Source organism: Cajanus cajan, chromosome 6 (assembly GCF_000230855.2).
Source record: "Cajanus cajan strain Asha chromosome 6, NIPB_CcT2T_4, whole genome shotgun sequence".
Classification (NCBI taxonomy): Eukaryota; Viridiplantae; Streptophyta; class Magnoliopsida; order Fabales; family Fabaceae; genus Cajanus; species Cajanus cajan.
The window spans coordinates 13,550,782-13,563,113 of NC_138522.1; the positions used below are offsets into that span (position 1 = coordinate 13,550,782).

Genomic DNA, 12,332 nt, shown 5'->3' on the forward strand with positions numbered 1-12,332 from the left:
ATTTGAAAAATGGGAATGGAATCACTTAATATAAGGTGAAGTTCAAAATATAAAATTTAAAGCGACTCGCTAATTATTTTAACTAACAAGTTAATCAAATAGTATTAGATTTGATCCTCTTAAGCATAGTCTCATGTTCAAGTCTTATATGTAAAAATACATGATTAGAGGAAGAAATCTCTCATGCCAGTTATTCATATTCTTCAATAGAGATTAAAGATAGATGGAACCAATAAATATTTCGCATCAATAACATGATTAAAAAAATTTAATTATTTTATATTTTCACATAGTCATGAAATTAATTCTTATTCCAAAAGGATTTTCAAACTTAAGAATTAATGGGACAAATTTAATTTCATACTAAATGTGACATGTGGGAAAGCACATGTGAGAAAGATATTAATATCGAAAACCCCATATAGACTTTAATTATGAAGATGCAATATGCATATCATTATTATTGCACTACTCTTATGTCATATTCATTTTGGAAAATAAAACCAGAAACATCTTGTTACCCGAACTGGGAAAGAAAAGGTTACAGGAAATATTTCCTTCAGAGAAATTTTCACACGCAAGCTAAATTCTTGTGCACTGTACACAGCAAAGACAAGACAAGTGACATTGCCAGTTAAGTAACAAGCTCAGGTTTGGTTCAAATCCCCCGCCCTAGCAATAGAATGCCAATTTCCGCAAAGTAAGATAAAATAAACGACCAATGTCATTTTGCAGTATAACTAATGAGTATATGATACCATCATCAATCCTCCACGATTACAAACAAGTTTGATAACAGCATCTCTGCAATTCTTCATTTCCATGGTTTGGGGAAGATATTTGATGAGGCCAGTAGTAAGTCTGCCAACCCACGAGATGCTTTGGAACATTAAAAAGAAAAAAATTTATGCACCAAAAAAAAAAATTACTGTTTTCTTATAGAATTTTTTTTTTTTACTTGCTTCTATCGTAAAAACAATAAAAAGAGAACTAATTCCAACTTTGCAACATTCATGGGTAAACCACTTAGAAATGCTAATATATAACATGGGAGTGGGAACTATAAATTAAAAGAAAATCACAATAATAACAAGAAGAAAATACAATACATACATATTTGGGGACGACCAAAAATTCTTCAGGAACTGGAGTGTTGATCAATCATTCTTGCACCTATCTGGTACGCCTTTGATTGACAACTCCAGGGAAGCACAGGTGTTTCCAGTAGAAATGCAGCACCTATTGACATTGAATGATGGAGAAACATTGGCTTCACTTTCATACCTTGACATACTTGTCAACATAACCCTGCAAAAAATGTAGGGAATGGAACATCACTAAAAGCAATTTGAATATTAACGCTTAGGCATATTGTTATCCTTGAATCAACTTTCCAAGTCTGGTCAATATTCTATAATTTTTTTGGTAAAAAAACTAATATATAGTGCTTTCCCATCTCCAATTACTTTATAAAAAATGAAAGAAAAAGATAATTCCTTGCAATTAAAAAGAATCATTGGATGAGAGACCACTAATGAAGTTCAATAGATACTCTAAAATCTGTCTTACAGACACAAGTAGACAAACTCGAGTTTTGGATATATGTAACCAGTAACAGTTCAGCACAGAAGCTACTTCAGTTAAAATCACTCAAGGAAAGGAAACATTAAAAGTGCAGTTAAAATCAAAATAGTTCCTTTCAAACAAGTTACAAAGAATTTTTCTTTTCCATTTAAATACGCTAATATTCCAAGACAAAAGGGGAAGTCTTTGTGTCAAGCCTCTCGTCATTTTCACAGAACAGAGATTTGTTTATAAAATGCATAGCTTTGTTAATTCACAGCACAGCTTCACGTAAGGATGCAAAAACACAAAACCAAACAAATAGCAGCTACCAACTTAAATCTGATGAGGGAAACAAAAATACAAATAAGTGATGAGAAAATCATTTACCATCACAAGTTTAGTCAACTTTCGCTGTGATGAATCAATATATTGACTTATCTTTGCTTGGGACTTGGGTACACGATGGCCTTTCATGGCTCCTGACACTTTATCCACAGTCTTCTTTACAATGGTTTTGAAAGCCACCTTGCTCATATTACCTTGCCGCCATGATGGTTTCAAAACCTCCTTTACAAAGTTCGCAATGGAAACTTTGAACAATTTCATCGATCTGGAATCCTTACTCTTTTTTCTTTTCCCTGGAGACTTGACCTGATTAATCTCAACATCCCCTGTAGTCATTTTTGCAGCATCCACTTGATCGCTTACACTCTCATTTTCATCAGCACAATCTTCTGCACCTGCTGTCTCACCATATTCATCATTATTCTGAGAAGTGGTAGAGGCAACAGCCCCAACCTCCTCATGCTTGTTATCATCTGCATCCAGAGACATGTAAGAACTTTTGGGCCTTAGACTGATGTTGGATTCACCTGTAACTTCCTGCTTCTGATCAAAATCATTTTTTTTCAGAGAGGATGATGGTTCAATGCTATCAAAAAGTGGGTCATATTGGTCACCACCAGACCTAGGTAACATCTGACCAAGGGCTCTAGCTGATTTTGATGAGGATGCTGACTGTCTTGACCCAACCCCACCATCACCTTCCCCATTTACAGGAGTATGGTTCAATCTAGAAGAAGCATAATTGTTACCAGGGATAACTTCATTTTCCTGTCTAAAAATACTTGAACTGAATTTGGAACTAAGTGGTTTCTCAAAGGTTGATGCATAAGGATTATAGTGAGCAGATATTCTTGATCCCCCAAAAGATGGAATAGAAATTGAATGATTGTTATCCAGAAAATCAGGTGGAAATCTGGAAACAGTAGCAGTCTCCCCAGGCGCACCCAAATTAGCCTCAGATACAGAACATTGGAAATTATACATTGATTGTTGCTTCTGTGATAATGAATCAACGTGGGAAGATGTCAGAAAATGTCCTTCAGGAGGCAACTTGTCACCCAGAGGAGGTTGCAGTCTGTTCACATCCAACTTCCAGGAAAATTGATTTGGTTGAGGCTGCAGGCTGCCAAATGATGTATTACATGAAAATTTTGAGTCCGGCATCGAAAGTTGATTATGAAAGTCTTCTCTGTTGAGATTAGAGCCTGAAAGTAATTGACTAGCTGGGTTCCCTTGAGGGAGATGCTTTGGAGAGAAAGGTTCTGTAAGCATGAATGATCGTGAATGGTCCTGCATTGGAGGGTATGCTTGATCCTTAAACTCAGAATTCTGAGAAACAAAGTCAGCCCTCGAATGCAATTGACTCTGATTGAATTCGGAAGAAATATATGATTTTGCAACTCCTGAGTTTAAACTGGAATTATGCACCGCTCTTGATGGTGGTGGTGGTGGTGGTGGCGGTGGTAGTGGCAAGGATGTCCTAGAGCTATTAGGTGGTACATTGAAGTGAGCATTCTGTGTATGTAATGGAGCTGGGTAAGGTTCAAACTTTTCTCTGGTAGTGGATTGGAAAGGAAAGAATGCACTTTGTTGCATCACACCACACTGCCTCGAAATTTGTGTCATATGCACAGCATCACCCTGTGAATTTGAGACAACAGAAGCAGGCAACTGGTAAGAATGAAGTGGTAATTCCACTATAGAACCACTCAGTGGAGGTAATTCTCTAGAAGCCTGAGAGTGCAATGAAGTTTGCTCTGATGTGACACATTGACCAACAGAATTAGTGGCTGACTGTAGCTGAGTTGATGGTAACATGTGTGGTAGAGGTTCACTACCAGGAACTTCATTAGCACTAGCAGAAACAGTTGATCTTTTATCAGGCAACGAACCAGTCACAAAGGATACATTTACATGCTGAGATGGGTAACCAGAATGTTCCGGAATTCCAACAGCTGAAACATTGAGTCGCATTTGCTGAACAAATGGGCCATCTTCTGATGGAATGACATCTGGATATGCACTAGATTGTTTAGAAGTATCACCACTGTCTAAAGCTTCAGGGTGAAAGCTGTCAACCAAGTGTTGCTGATGAGAAACCCCTGCTTTCTGAAAGCTATCATTTTCATGGATTGAAGTTTCCTGCATTTCAGGAGCAACCTCTCTGATACATTCAGATTTAATTAGATTGCTATTAACTGATTGATCATCGATATGTATGGTAGTTGACGCAACAGCATGCCTCCCTGAATCTTCTTTTTTCTGTACTACTTCCTGGATAGTTACATTCTGACAAATATCCCCATCCTGACTTTTGACTCCATCACGCTCATTATCCAACACTTCAGAAGAAATATTCTTTGTATCTCCATTAATCTTAGATGCTTTTGCATGAGAATTGACTTCCAGATCATGTTTATTCCTATGATACCGCCTTGAAGTAGCATTCATGTCAGATTCATGGTGACTGTACTTGCAAGAAGCTCCTCGATAGCACTTTCCTCGAAGGAAGTCCAAGCACTGATCCTTGTTCCTTTTCACATTCTCACCACGAAAGTCACCTGAACGTCTTAAGATTGGAGACCTACTCCTGCTCCTTCGGTGCCTAGGGGACCAGCTGAAACCAACAAAAATTGAAAATTTCAATGTAGTATTCTTCAGATATAATTATAGGAAAGCAAGAGCCAAATTCCAAAATGTAAAGAAAGACAACTGATCCTCACTAGCAGGAGGGAGGTTTTATGTTCAATTCATACAACAAATAACCTAGAAAAGTTAGACTTGAGCATCCTAATACAAATTATTTGTTTGGGGACAAGATTTGCAGTATGTAACTAAGGACATCCTACAATGCACTGCACAAGTGCGGTACATACCTGCGGGACCTGTTTCTTTTATCCTTTCTCCTCCGGGGACTCCTCCTATTCCTCCTACTCCTCCGGTCAGGAGACCGGCTGTGACTCCGGCTTCTATCTCTTTTCTTTATTCTCCTTGTGCGCTGATAGCGTGAATCATCAGAATCACTATCTGTAAGACCTTCTCGGAGATGTCTTCCAAATTCATCTCCTTTCAGAACATTTGGTTCAACTTTTGAGGTTTTTCCCTCATCTTGCTTTCCAGCATTAACACTTTTACTACCACAGTCAATGCCAGCACCCTCTAATGCATCTTTGCTTTTGAAAGCTTCTATCGAAGCAGCAAAATTAACAGACACCTGATTTTCAAGGTTATGCTCAATGCATCCATCACTAGTCCAACGTGAGACAGATTTCTTACGGGTTTCCTTAGACTCTTGTAATAAATGTGGAGATATTTCTGAATCATCCCGTGATGTTCTGGAGAGTGGCCCTAATCCCTTTTGGGCACTGGATGAAATCTTAGATCTGATATCAGTCTCCATATAACTCCCAGAATCTATATGGGCAGCTGAAGCACCAGTGTCAGCACCTCCTGAAACCGTGAAAACATTAACATCTGCAGCATTGCCTTCATTTTCATTATCTGAAGTGTCATCAGAAGCATAATCTTGAAGAAGTCGTATTGGGCTGCCACTCCTTATGAGTAGCCCATGATCTCTATCGGGAATAGTGGTTTCATTGTGATCAGAAGTACTAGTGTGTGTGAAATCATTCTCTACAAGAGCTGCAGATCTCTCCAAAGCTGTGCCCAGGGGTAATTCGGCAACTTTAGTGGAGTCATTTACAGGACTACCACCCTTGGTAACTGGTATTGTAGATTTCATGTGCTCTGAATCAGATAAAATCTCTGGTCCTGTATTTTATTAAAGAGACTTATTAACACAAACAAAATCCTTTAAATAGAGCAATATATCAAAGTAAACCTAGAATGAATTTGACATTAAATAACAGAGTGGACTCTTAATATATATCACTTCTGAATTCAGATAGGGTTACATAAAAACAACACAAAAGGTAATTACTTCTGAAAGCATTCAATGAAAAAACAGCAAGTAATCAACATGCAGTGATCATGAACAATGACTTGCTACGTTTCTGCAAAAACAATTATATTACTATCCTCTTTTCCAATGAATACAAGGTGAAATACTGTTATTCACCACAAACATTTTTAAATTATTTAATGATATGAAAGAAATTAACAAAAAAATATCCTATAATGGATATTAGATGAAATTTTGTATGATGAATAATTTCTGCATTCAGTGCATACAATCATGGTTGTCAATCTCTAGTGACAACTCGTAAACTCGTATGAGTTTACGAGTTTACAAGAGCTTACCTGTACAACTCGGAGGTAAACTCGTTTTTTAGTGAACTCGGAGCAATCTCGGTAAACTCGGGTAAACTCGTGTAAACTCGCGAGACTACCTCCGATATTAAGAGTTCACCATTTTTTTTTTCACTTACACAAAACGCACTTTTTGTGTTGTGGGTTAGGGCACTTTGTCTCCTTTTCTCCTCTAACCTCCGCAGCGCCTCTTTCACGACTCTTTTCTCTTCTCCACGCCTCACCTCAGCTCCTGACCTCCGTTCCTCACCTCCGCGCCTCAACCACCTCCTCTGCGCGACACCACCTCCGCGCGCGACACCTCCTCTGCGCGACACACCTCCGCGCGCGACACACCTCCACGCGCGACACACCTCCTCTGCGTGCGACACACCTCCTCCGCGCACACCACCTCCGCGCGCAACACCTCCTCCGCGCGACACCACCGCTCCTCACCTCCGTTCCTCCGCGCTCCTCGCCACCGCGAGCGCAACACCTCCTCCGCGCCGCACCACTGCTCCTCACCTCCGTTACTCATGTGATGTCTTAGTTTTTTATTTGTCTATTTTTAAGAACTTGTGTTTTGTCATTTGTGTGAACTTTTGATCTTAAATTTGTGTTAATAACATTTATTATTAATGTAATTTGCTATTTGGGAGTTAAAATATTCAATTATTATGTTATTTTTATTTATTTATTTATTTATTTATTATTGAGTAATCTCTTACGAGTTTACGAGACGAGTTTACGATACGAGTTTACGGAGCCTCCACGAGATTACGTAAACTCTCGAGATTGACAACCTTGCATACAATCTGTTGGGAATAGTTAATGTATGGGAGTTAATGTATTACCGGAAAGATTATAGTTATAGTAAATAATTTAGTTTCTTATCATTGTCAGTATAAATATAAAATGTATTTATTTTTTTATGGCTGTAAATTCAAAGGATGCTGAGTGCTCCCACTCAAGGGAGTCAAACTCAAGAGTTTAAACTCATGTAGGCTCCATAAACTTGAATCATAAACCCGTAAGAATTTACTTAATATAAAAACTATATTAAAATGCTTACAAATAACATAACATCACAATATTCCAACTCCATAATAAAGAAAAATAATAAACTACTTCAATAAAATAGCAAAATTTACTAGTATATCACTAATTAATAAAATAATTACTGTATGCAGTAAAAACAATTATAGTATCATCATTAATTAGCGTATTTCCAGGTTGAATAAAATAAATAAATAAATAAATAATGATTCGGTAAATAGAGAAGAAGGGGATTGCTATTTGTGTATTTCAAAGTTTAGTAAAAAGGGTAAAGGGAAATTCTGAATCTTCAGCGAGGCTACAGCATTCACAAGACACGACTACAGCCATGAGAACCCCAACACTGAGCAATAAAGCCACAGATGCACACAGTTAAATCCCAACGTGAAAGTTTCAATGCAACACTCACAAAGCATAATTGCAAGCATACAACGGCCACCATGACTGCAGACACATGCACAAATGCAAATTCCACTTCAGATTGCATGGTGAAAAAGACCCTAATTCTCTGTCTTAAAGGTGAAAAAAACCGCTAAATGCAAAACGCACCTTGCACCCTCGTTTTGGAAGATTTTTTTTTGGCCCACATAGATGCGTACAATTGCATCTAAAATCGCAATTACATGTGATCCTAGTCGAGCTTGCTTGAGTTTACTTACTCAAAAACGATTTTGCTTATGAGTTGAACAGGTTAGTGTTACTGCACTCATAAACTCTGCATTTTGACAAGTTAACACTCGAGTTTGACAATCATGCTCCCACTCAATCAATTTACAGGACTTCTGTCTGGTTTCTATAAGTCTAACTTAAAGTTTCTTAAGTCAATCGTCAAACTATCAAAGTCAGATTCAATTTTAAAGTCAGAAGATAATTTTTCAAACACTCTATATTAAATACCTAATTTATTCAGCACTGAAGAACTAGTGCTGAATTGCAGTGCTAAAACTTTCACAGTAATAGAAAATTGCATGTGTCTCTAATTTTGACAAATATCAATCACCAGCATTACTAACTTGATTGAGTAAAGAAAAACTGACTGACCTTTCAAAAGGAAATTCTAATCAAACAAGTAATTCCAAAATCAACCAAACATAAAGAACAGAAGTTTTTCTGAAATGAAACCTTCATTTTTTTTGCTGACTCCAGTGGATCCAAAGTATGAAGCACTGCAGGATGAGATGTCCTTGGCAGGGTCATTTTCTGTTAAATTATGCAGCTGCTGTATATTCTGATTCACGCTAAACACGTCATCATCCTGATTATGTTGCTGAGTTGGGGCCTCAGTTGCATAATTTGAACCTTGGTCCTTTTCAGAAAGGGTGATATCATCTTAACCCATCCATAGACAAATAAAATAAAGCAGATCAGGCTCAACAGTCTTCTTTGTAAAACAGGATATCAGAACAGAACACCTGAGATATTCAACCTTAAGGCTAATGATAGAGAAATTATATCAACTAAACAGTCTTCTTTACTCTGTAAAGAGCATGTGGCAACATGTGACACAAAAACAAAGATTTGGGTTCTCACATGTCCATGATTTGTTATCCAAGTACTGGTATTTTATAACACTCAAAAGTCAAAACTACAGCTTTTCCATCAAAAGGTGTGCACCCTGCACTTTAGAACACATCCAAATCCAGCATAAATTATAAAGACTTTTCGTATTATGAATACATAACAAAGACTCAAACCAATGCTGAACCAAAATCACAGATCCCATAATTTAATACCTCAACATAAAAAAGGTTAAATATCAATTATCATGAGTATTAATAAAAGAGATAGCTTCAAAATATATTCCAATGCCAGGATCGTAACAAAGAAAACTAACCTTCCATTTCCATGTCAGAATCGGTATTTACAGTTGCAACATGCAGATGATACTGTTTCCCTGATGAGTATTCAGTCTCAGATTTCCCTTTCTTTTCATGCCATCCAGTATCCAAATTATATTTCTTTTTCATCCAAAGGAAATAAGTGTGAGAAACTGCTGCTTCAGTTCCCGGGTCTCCACCAAACAAAAATGCATATTCAGGATTCTGAAATTCATCTTGACGAATCTTATCTTCAATTTCAGCACCTGTCTCAGCAATACGCTGACACAAAGCTTCCATCTTCTGCAAAGTTTTCTCTTCTGTTGGCTTGGGCGGGGGAAGATCCTCATCTCTGTCAGCACCTGCAACCTCTCTAACACTTGCACCATCCAAATTAGAATCAGAACCACATTCATGCAAAACACCAGATGGATGAGAAGCTACAACCCTGTCAACCGAATCCACAGCCTTCAATTGCAAGCCAGGCACCTTCAAAGAGTTAGGGTCATCAGCACGTGCATCATTTGACGATGCAGAGGTTATGGGAGGGATAGGAGGTGGCGGAGCCGGCAAAACTGGTGGTGGAGATGATGGTAGTGGTGGGGGAACAATGGAAGGCACTTGGTAATTCCCAACAGTTGAATGGAAATACATGGAAGGGGGTGGCGGTGGAGGAGCATTATGCAGATTCTGAACATCACCAGGCTGTGGAGGAGGCGGATGGAAAGGAGGGTTATACAAAATTTGTCCTTGGGAAGACGAGGGAGGTGGCCGTGGTGGTGGCGGCAATACTCTAGTTGGTGGCCCAGGAGGCCAAGATGTGAGTGGCGCCATGGTATTCCCATGGTGCAATTGAGAAGGGATAGCATAGGATTGTCCGGTATTTGGCATCACATTAAGTGAACCTTGAACTGACGAAGTAGGTGGAGGTGGAGGAGGAGGTCCATGCAAATACACATGAGGTGGTGGTGGTGGTGGTGGTGGACCACCAATGTTAGCTGCTGCTGGAGGTGGTGGTGGTGGAGGAGGACCACCAATGTTATGTGGCGGGAATTGATGGAAATGCGGCGGAGCCTGCTGATACGGCAGCGGAGGCGGCGGTGGTGGAAGCCCCTGAGGCACAGAACTCTGCCCGAAATGAGAACCACGATTCACTTGATTATACATGCTTCCAATGCAAACTTTACATTCAACTAAAACCAGCAATCAACCCAAACAATACTCACTGTTTCTCCACCCAACCTGAACAACAGCATAAGCAATAAGCAATTCAGACCAGAACCAACAAGTTACTATAACACGATGACACCATCTAGCTGAACTAGTGAGATAGATAGATTTGATTCGAAAATCTTCAATAAAAGAAACAACAGCAAATCAAATACACTCGAGAAACGGTGATACATTTCGTAACCAATTCGACTTACTCTATATATTTCAATTTGGGTCGATTACCGAGGAGAAGAATCGAAGGGCGCGGATAATGAGGGTAGGGTTTTGTTGGGAGTGAGGATAGTGAGAGATAAACCCTAGCTAGGGAAGAAGGGGGTTATGTTTGGGGGAGAAGCACATTGGAATGGCGGAATTGTTATGGTTATTGCGCGTGAAGAGTGACGAGTGATGAGTGAGAAGTGAGAAGAGAAGACGAAGGAAAAGGAGAAGGAGAAGAATTTGGGTTAGGGAGTGAAAACAGATTATTGTCGGAAAAAGGCAATAGCCCAAGCGCATCTGAGAATGGAACCGTTACCGGGTCTTGTGTTTCTGAGGTTTTTTTTTTATTATTATTATTAGTAAATATTATTAGTAATATATGATAAAAATAAGATAAAATAAAATAAAATAAAATAAACCCTCCTCTGCATTTATATTATTGGATAAATAAAGTGTTTTTTAATAAAAATATTGTTGGTTTAAAAATAAAAATAAAAAATTAATATGATATATTCATAATAAAAATAAATAAATTGTTTTAAAGAATATTTACATGTTTTTGTATTTGAATAAGAGTCATGAGTTAGTGTCATACCTTCTTCATTAATAAGATATCTCTTTGTAATATTTATTTATAACTTTTATACTAACAATGTAGCAATAAGTACTTCTCAAACCGCATAGAAATTGGACTTACTTGTTTAAACTTATTTCTTGAAAAAAAAATGTTTTTTTAATAGAATAAGAAGTTTTATACTATTCTGTGCTTATTTTCAAAGTAGGTGGGTTTTTTTTTTAAAGAAAAATTTATTTGCTTCTTAAAAAAAATAATTTTATAAGAAAGGTTTTTTATATAATGCATTTTAAGGGTAAACAAACTGACTTCAAATATAACTCTTACTTTAAACCAACAAAAAATTTCATCACTATTCTTTATTTAAGGAAATTCTTAAAAGAATTGGTAATGTTTTACCCTAATCTAAATTTTTACTTTATTTATACTATTATATAAAGAGAATACCCTTTTTGGTAACTACCTTGTTCTCCACTTTTTTAGACCATTATACCCTTTTATGTTAAAAAATTAGAAAAAATATTTTTAATCAAATTTAAGAATTTGAAACTAATAAATCATTTTTACAATAATTACTTTTGGTTCTCATTTTTACATGAATCATTTTATCTTTTATTTATTTTTTAATAACTATTTTTTTATGAGTAACTTCTCATTGTTTTTCTTTTAATTTTTTTAATACAATGCAGACACGAAATGCCTATTTTCTGCTAGTTAAAATAAATCACCTTCTTACACAATTCCTCTCTTCCAGTATTTTTTTTTTAAAATAATAGAAACACATAATATATCTCTTACTGATATAAAATAAAACTATAAATATTTATACCTTCTTCACAATCTTAAAAGATTAATATGTCCCGTTAAAAAAAGGACTAATATGTATTCCGTCAAAAATTATCAAAAATACACCTTTCATTTTATTTTTCTAAATTTGAAAAACTATTTGTCCACTAAAACTCGAGATAGAACTTTTTCATTTTTTTTAAACATAGTATCTAGCCAGAGCTATAAAGAAATATAGTAGTTTAGTTGTCAGATAATTTTTATAATATCTACTTTATTTCAAAAATATATTATGTATTTAACTACAAAATAATTTTATTAAAGCCCATTTTTAGAATAGTTTTGATAGTTTTAATATACATAAGCTGACTATGAGATTGCTTAACTTTATTTTTTACCTTCAAATTAGTAGCTTGCAGTCTCATTTGTTGTGATTCATATGTATTGCTACCAAAATTCTGGTTGATATTGTTGGGGAAAAAATCAAAGACAAATGAATTTCTTTCGTT

The 12,332-nt window shown here is 36.6% G+C and overlaps 1 protein-coding gene across 3 annotated transcripts; it reads right to left on the reverse strand.

The window, feature by feature from the left end:
• Positions 1–427: 427 nt before the first annotated feature.
• Positions 428–10,784, reverse strand: LOC109813329 (uncharacterized). 3 transcript variants are annotated; one of them, XR_003805452.2, is made up of 7 exons: positions 10,460–10,784; positions 9,050–10,274; positions 8,338–8,544; positions 4,788–5,682; positions 1,954–4,528; positions 1,114–1,308; positions 428–861 (listed from the first exon to the last, which is right to left on the reverse strand). XR_003805452.2 is itself a non-coding variant. In XM_029274375.2 (6 exons), the coding sequence occupies exons 2-6, from the start codon at positions 10,197–10,199 to the stop codon at positions 1,279–1,281; spliced, it is 4,857 nt and encodes a 1,618-aa protein (XP_029130208.2). In that variant the 5' UTR covers positions 10,200–10,274; positions 10,460–10,784; the 3' UTR covers positions 905–1,278. The 3 variants fall into 3 exon arrangements, 1 of the variants encoding a protein (XP_029130208.2); XR_003805453.2 differs by having other exon boundaries at positions 428–879; XM_029274375.2 differs by lacking the exon at positions 428–861 and having other exon boundaries at positions 905–1,308.
• Between the last annotated feature and the right edge of the window lie 1,548 nt (positions 10,785–12,332).

Coding starts and splice junctions, on each gene's coding strand:
- LOC109813329 (XM_029274375.2), bottom strand. CDS start 10,199: ATGTATAATCAAGTGAATCGTGGTTCTCATTTCGGGCAGAGTTCTGTG. Junction 8,545..9,049: donor TTCTGACATGGAAATGGAAG/GTTAGTTTTCTT, acceptor GGATGGGTTAAG/ATGATATCACCCTTTCTGAA. Junction 4,529..4,787: donor AAAAGAAACAGGTCCCGCAG/GTATGTACCGCA, acceptor TGTTGGTTTCAG/CTGGTCCCCTAGGCACCGAA.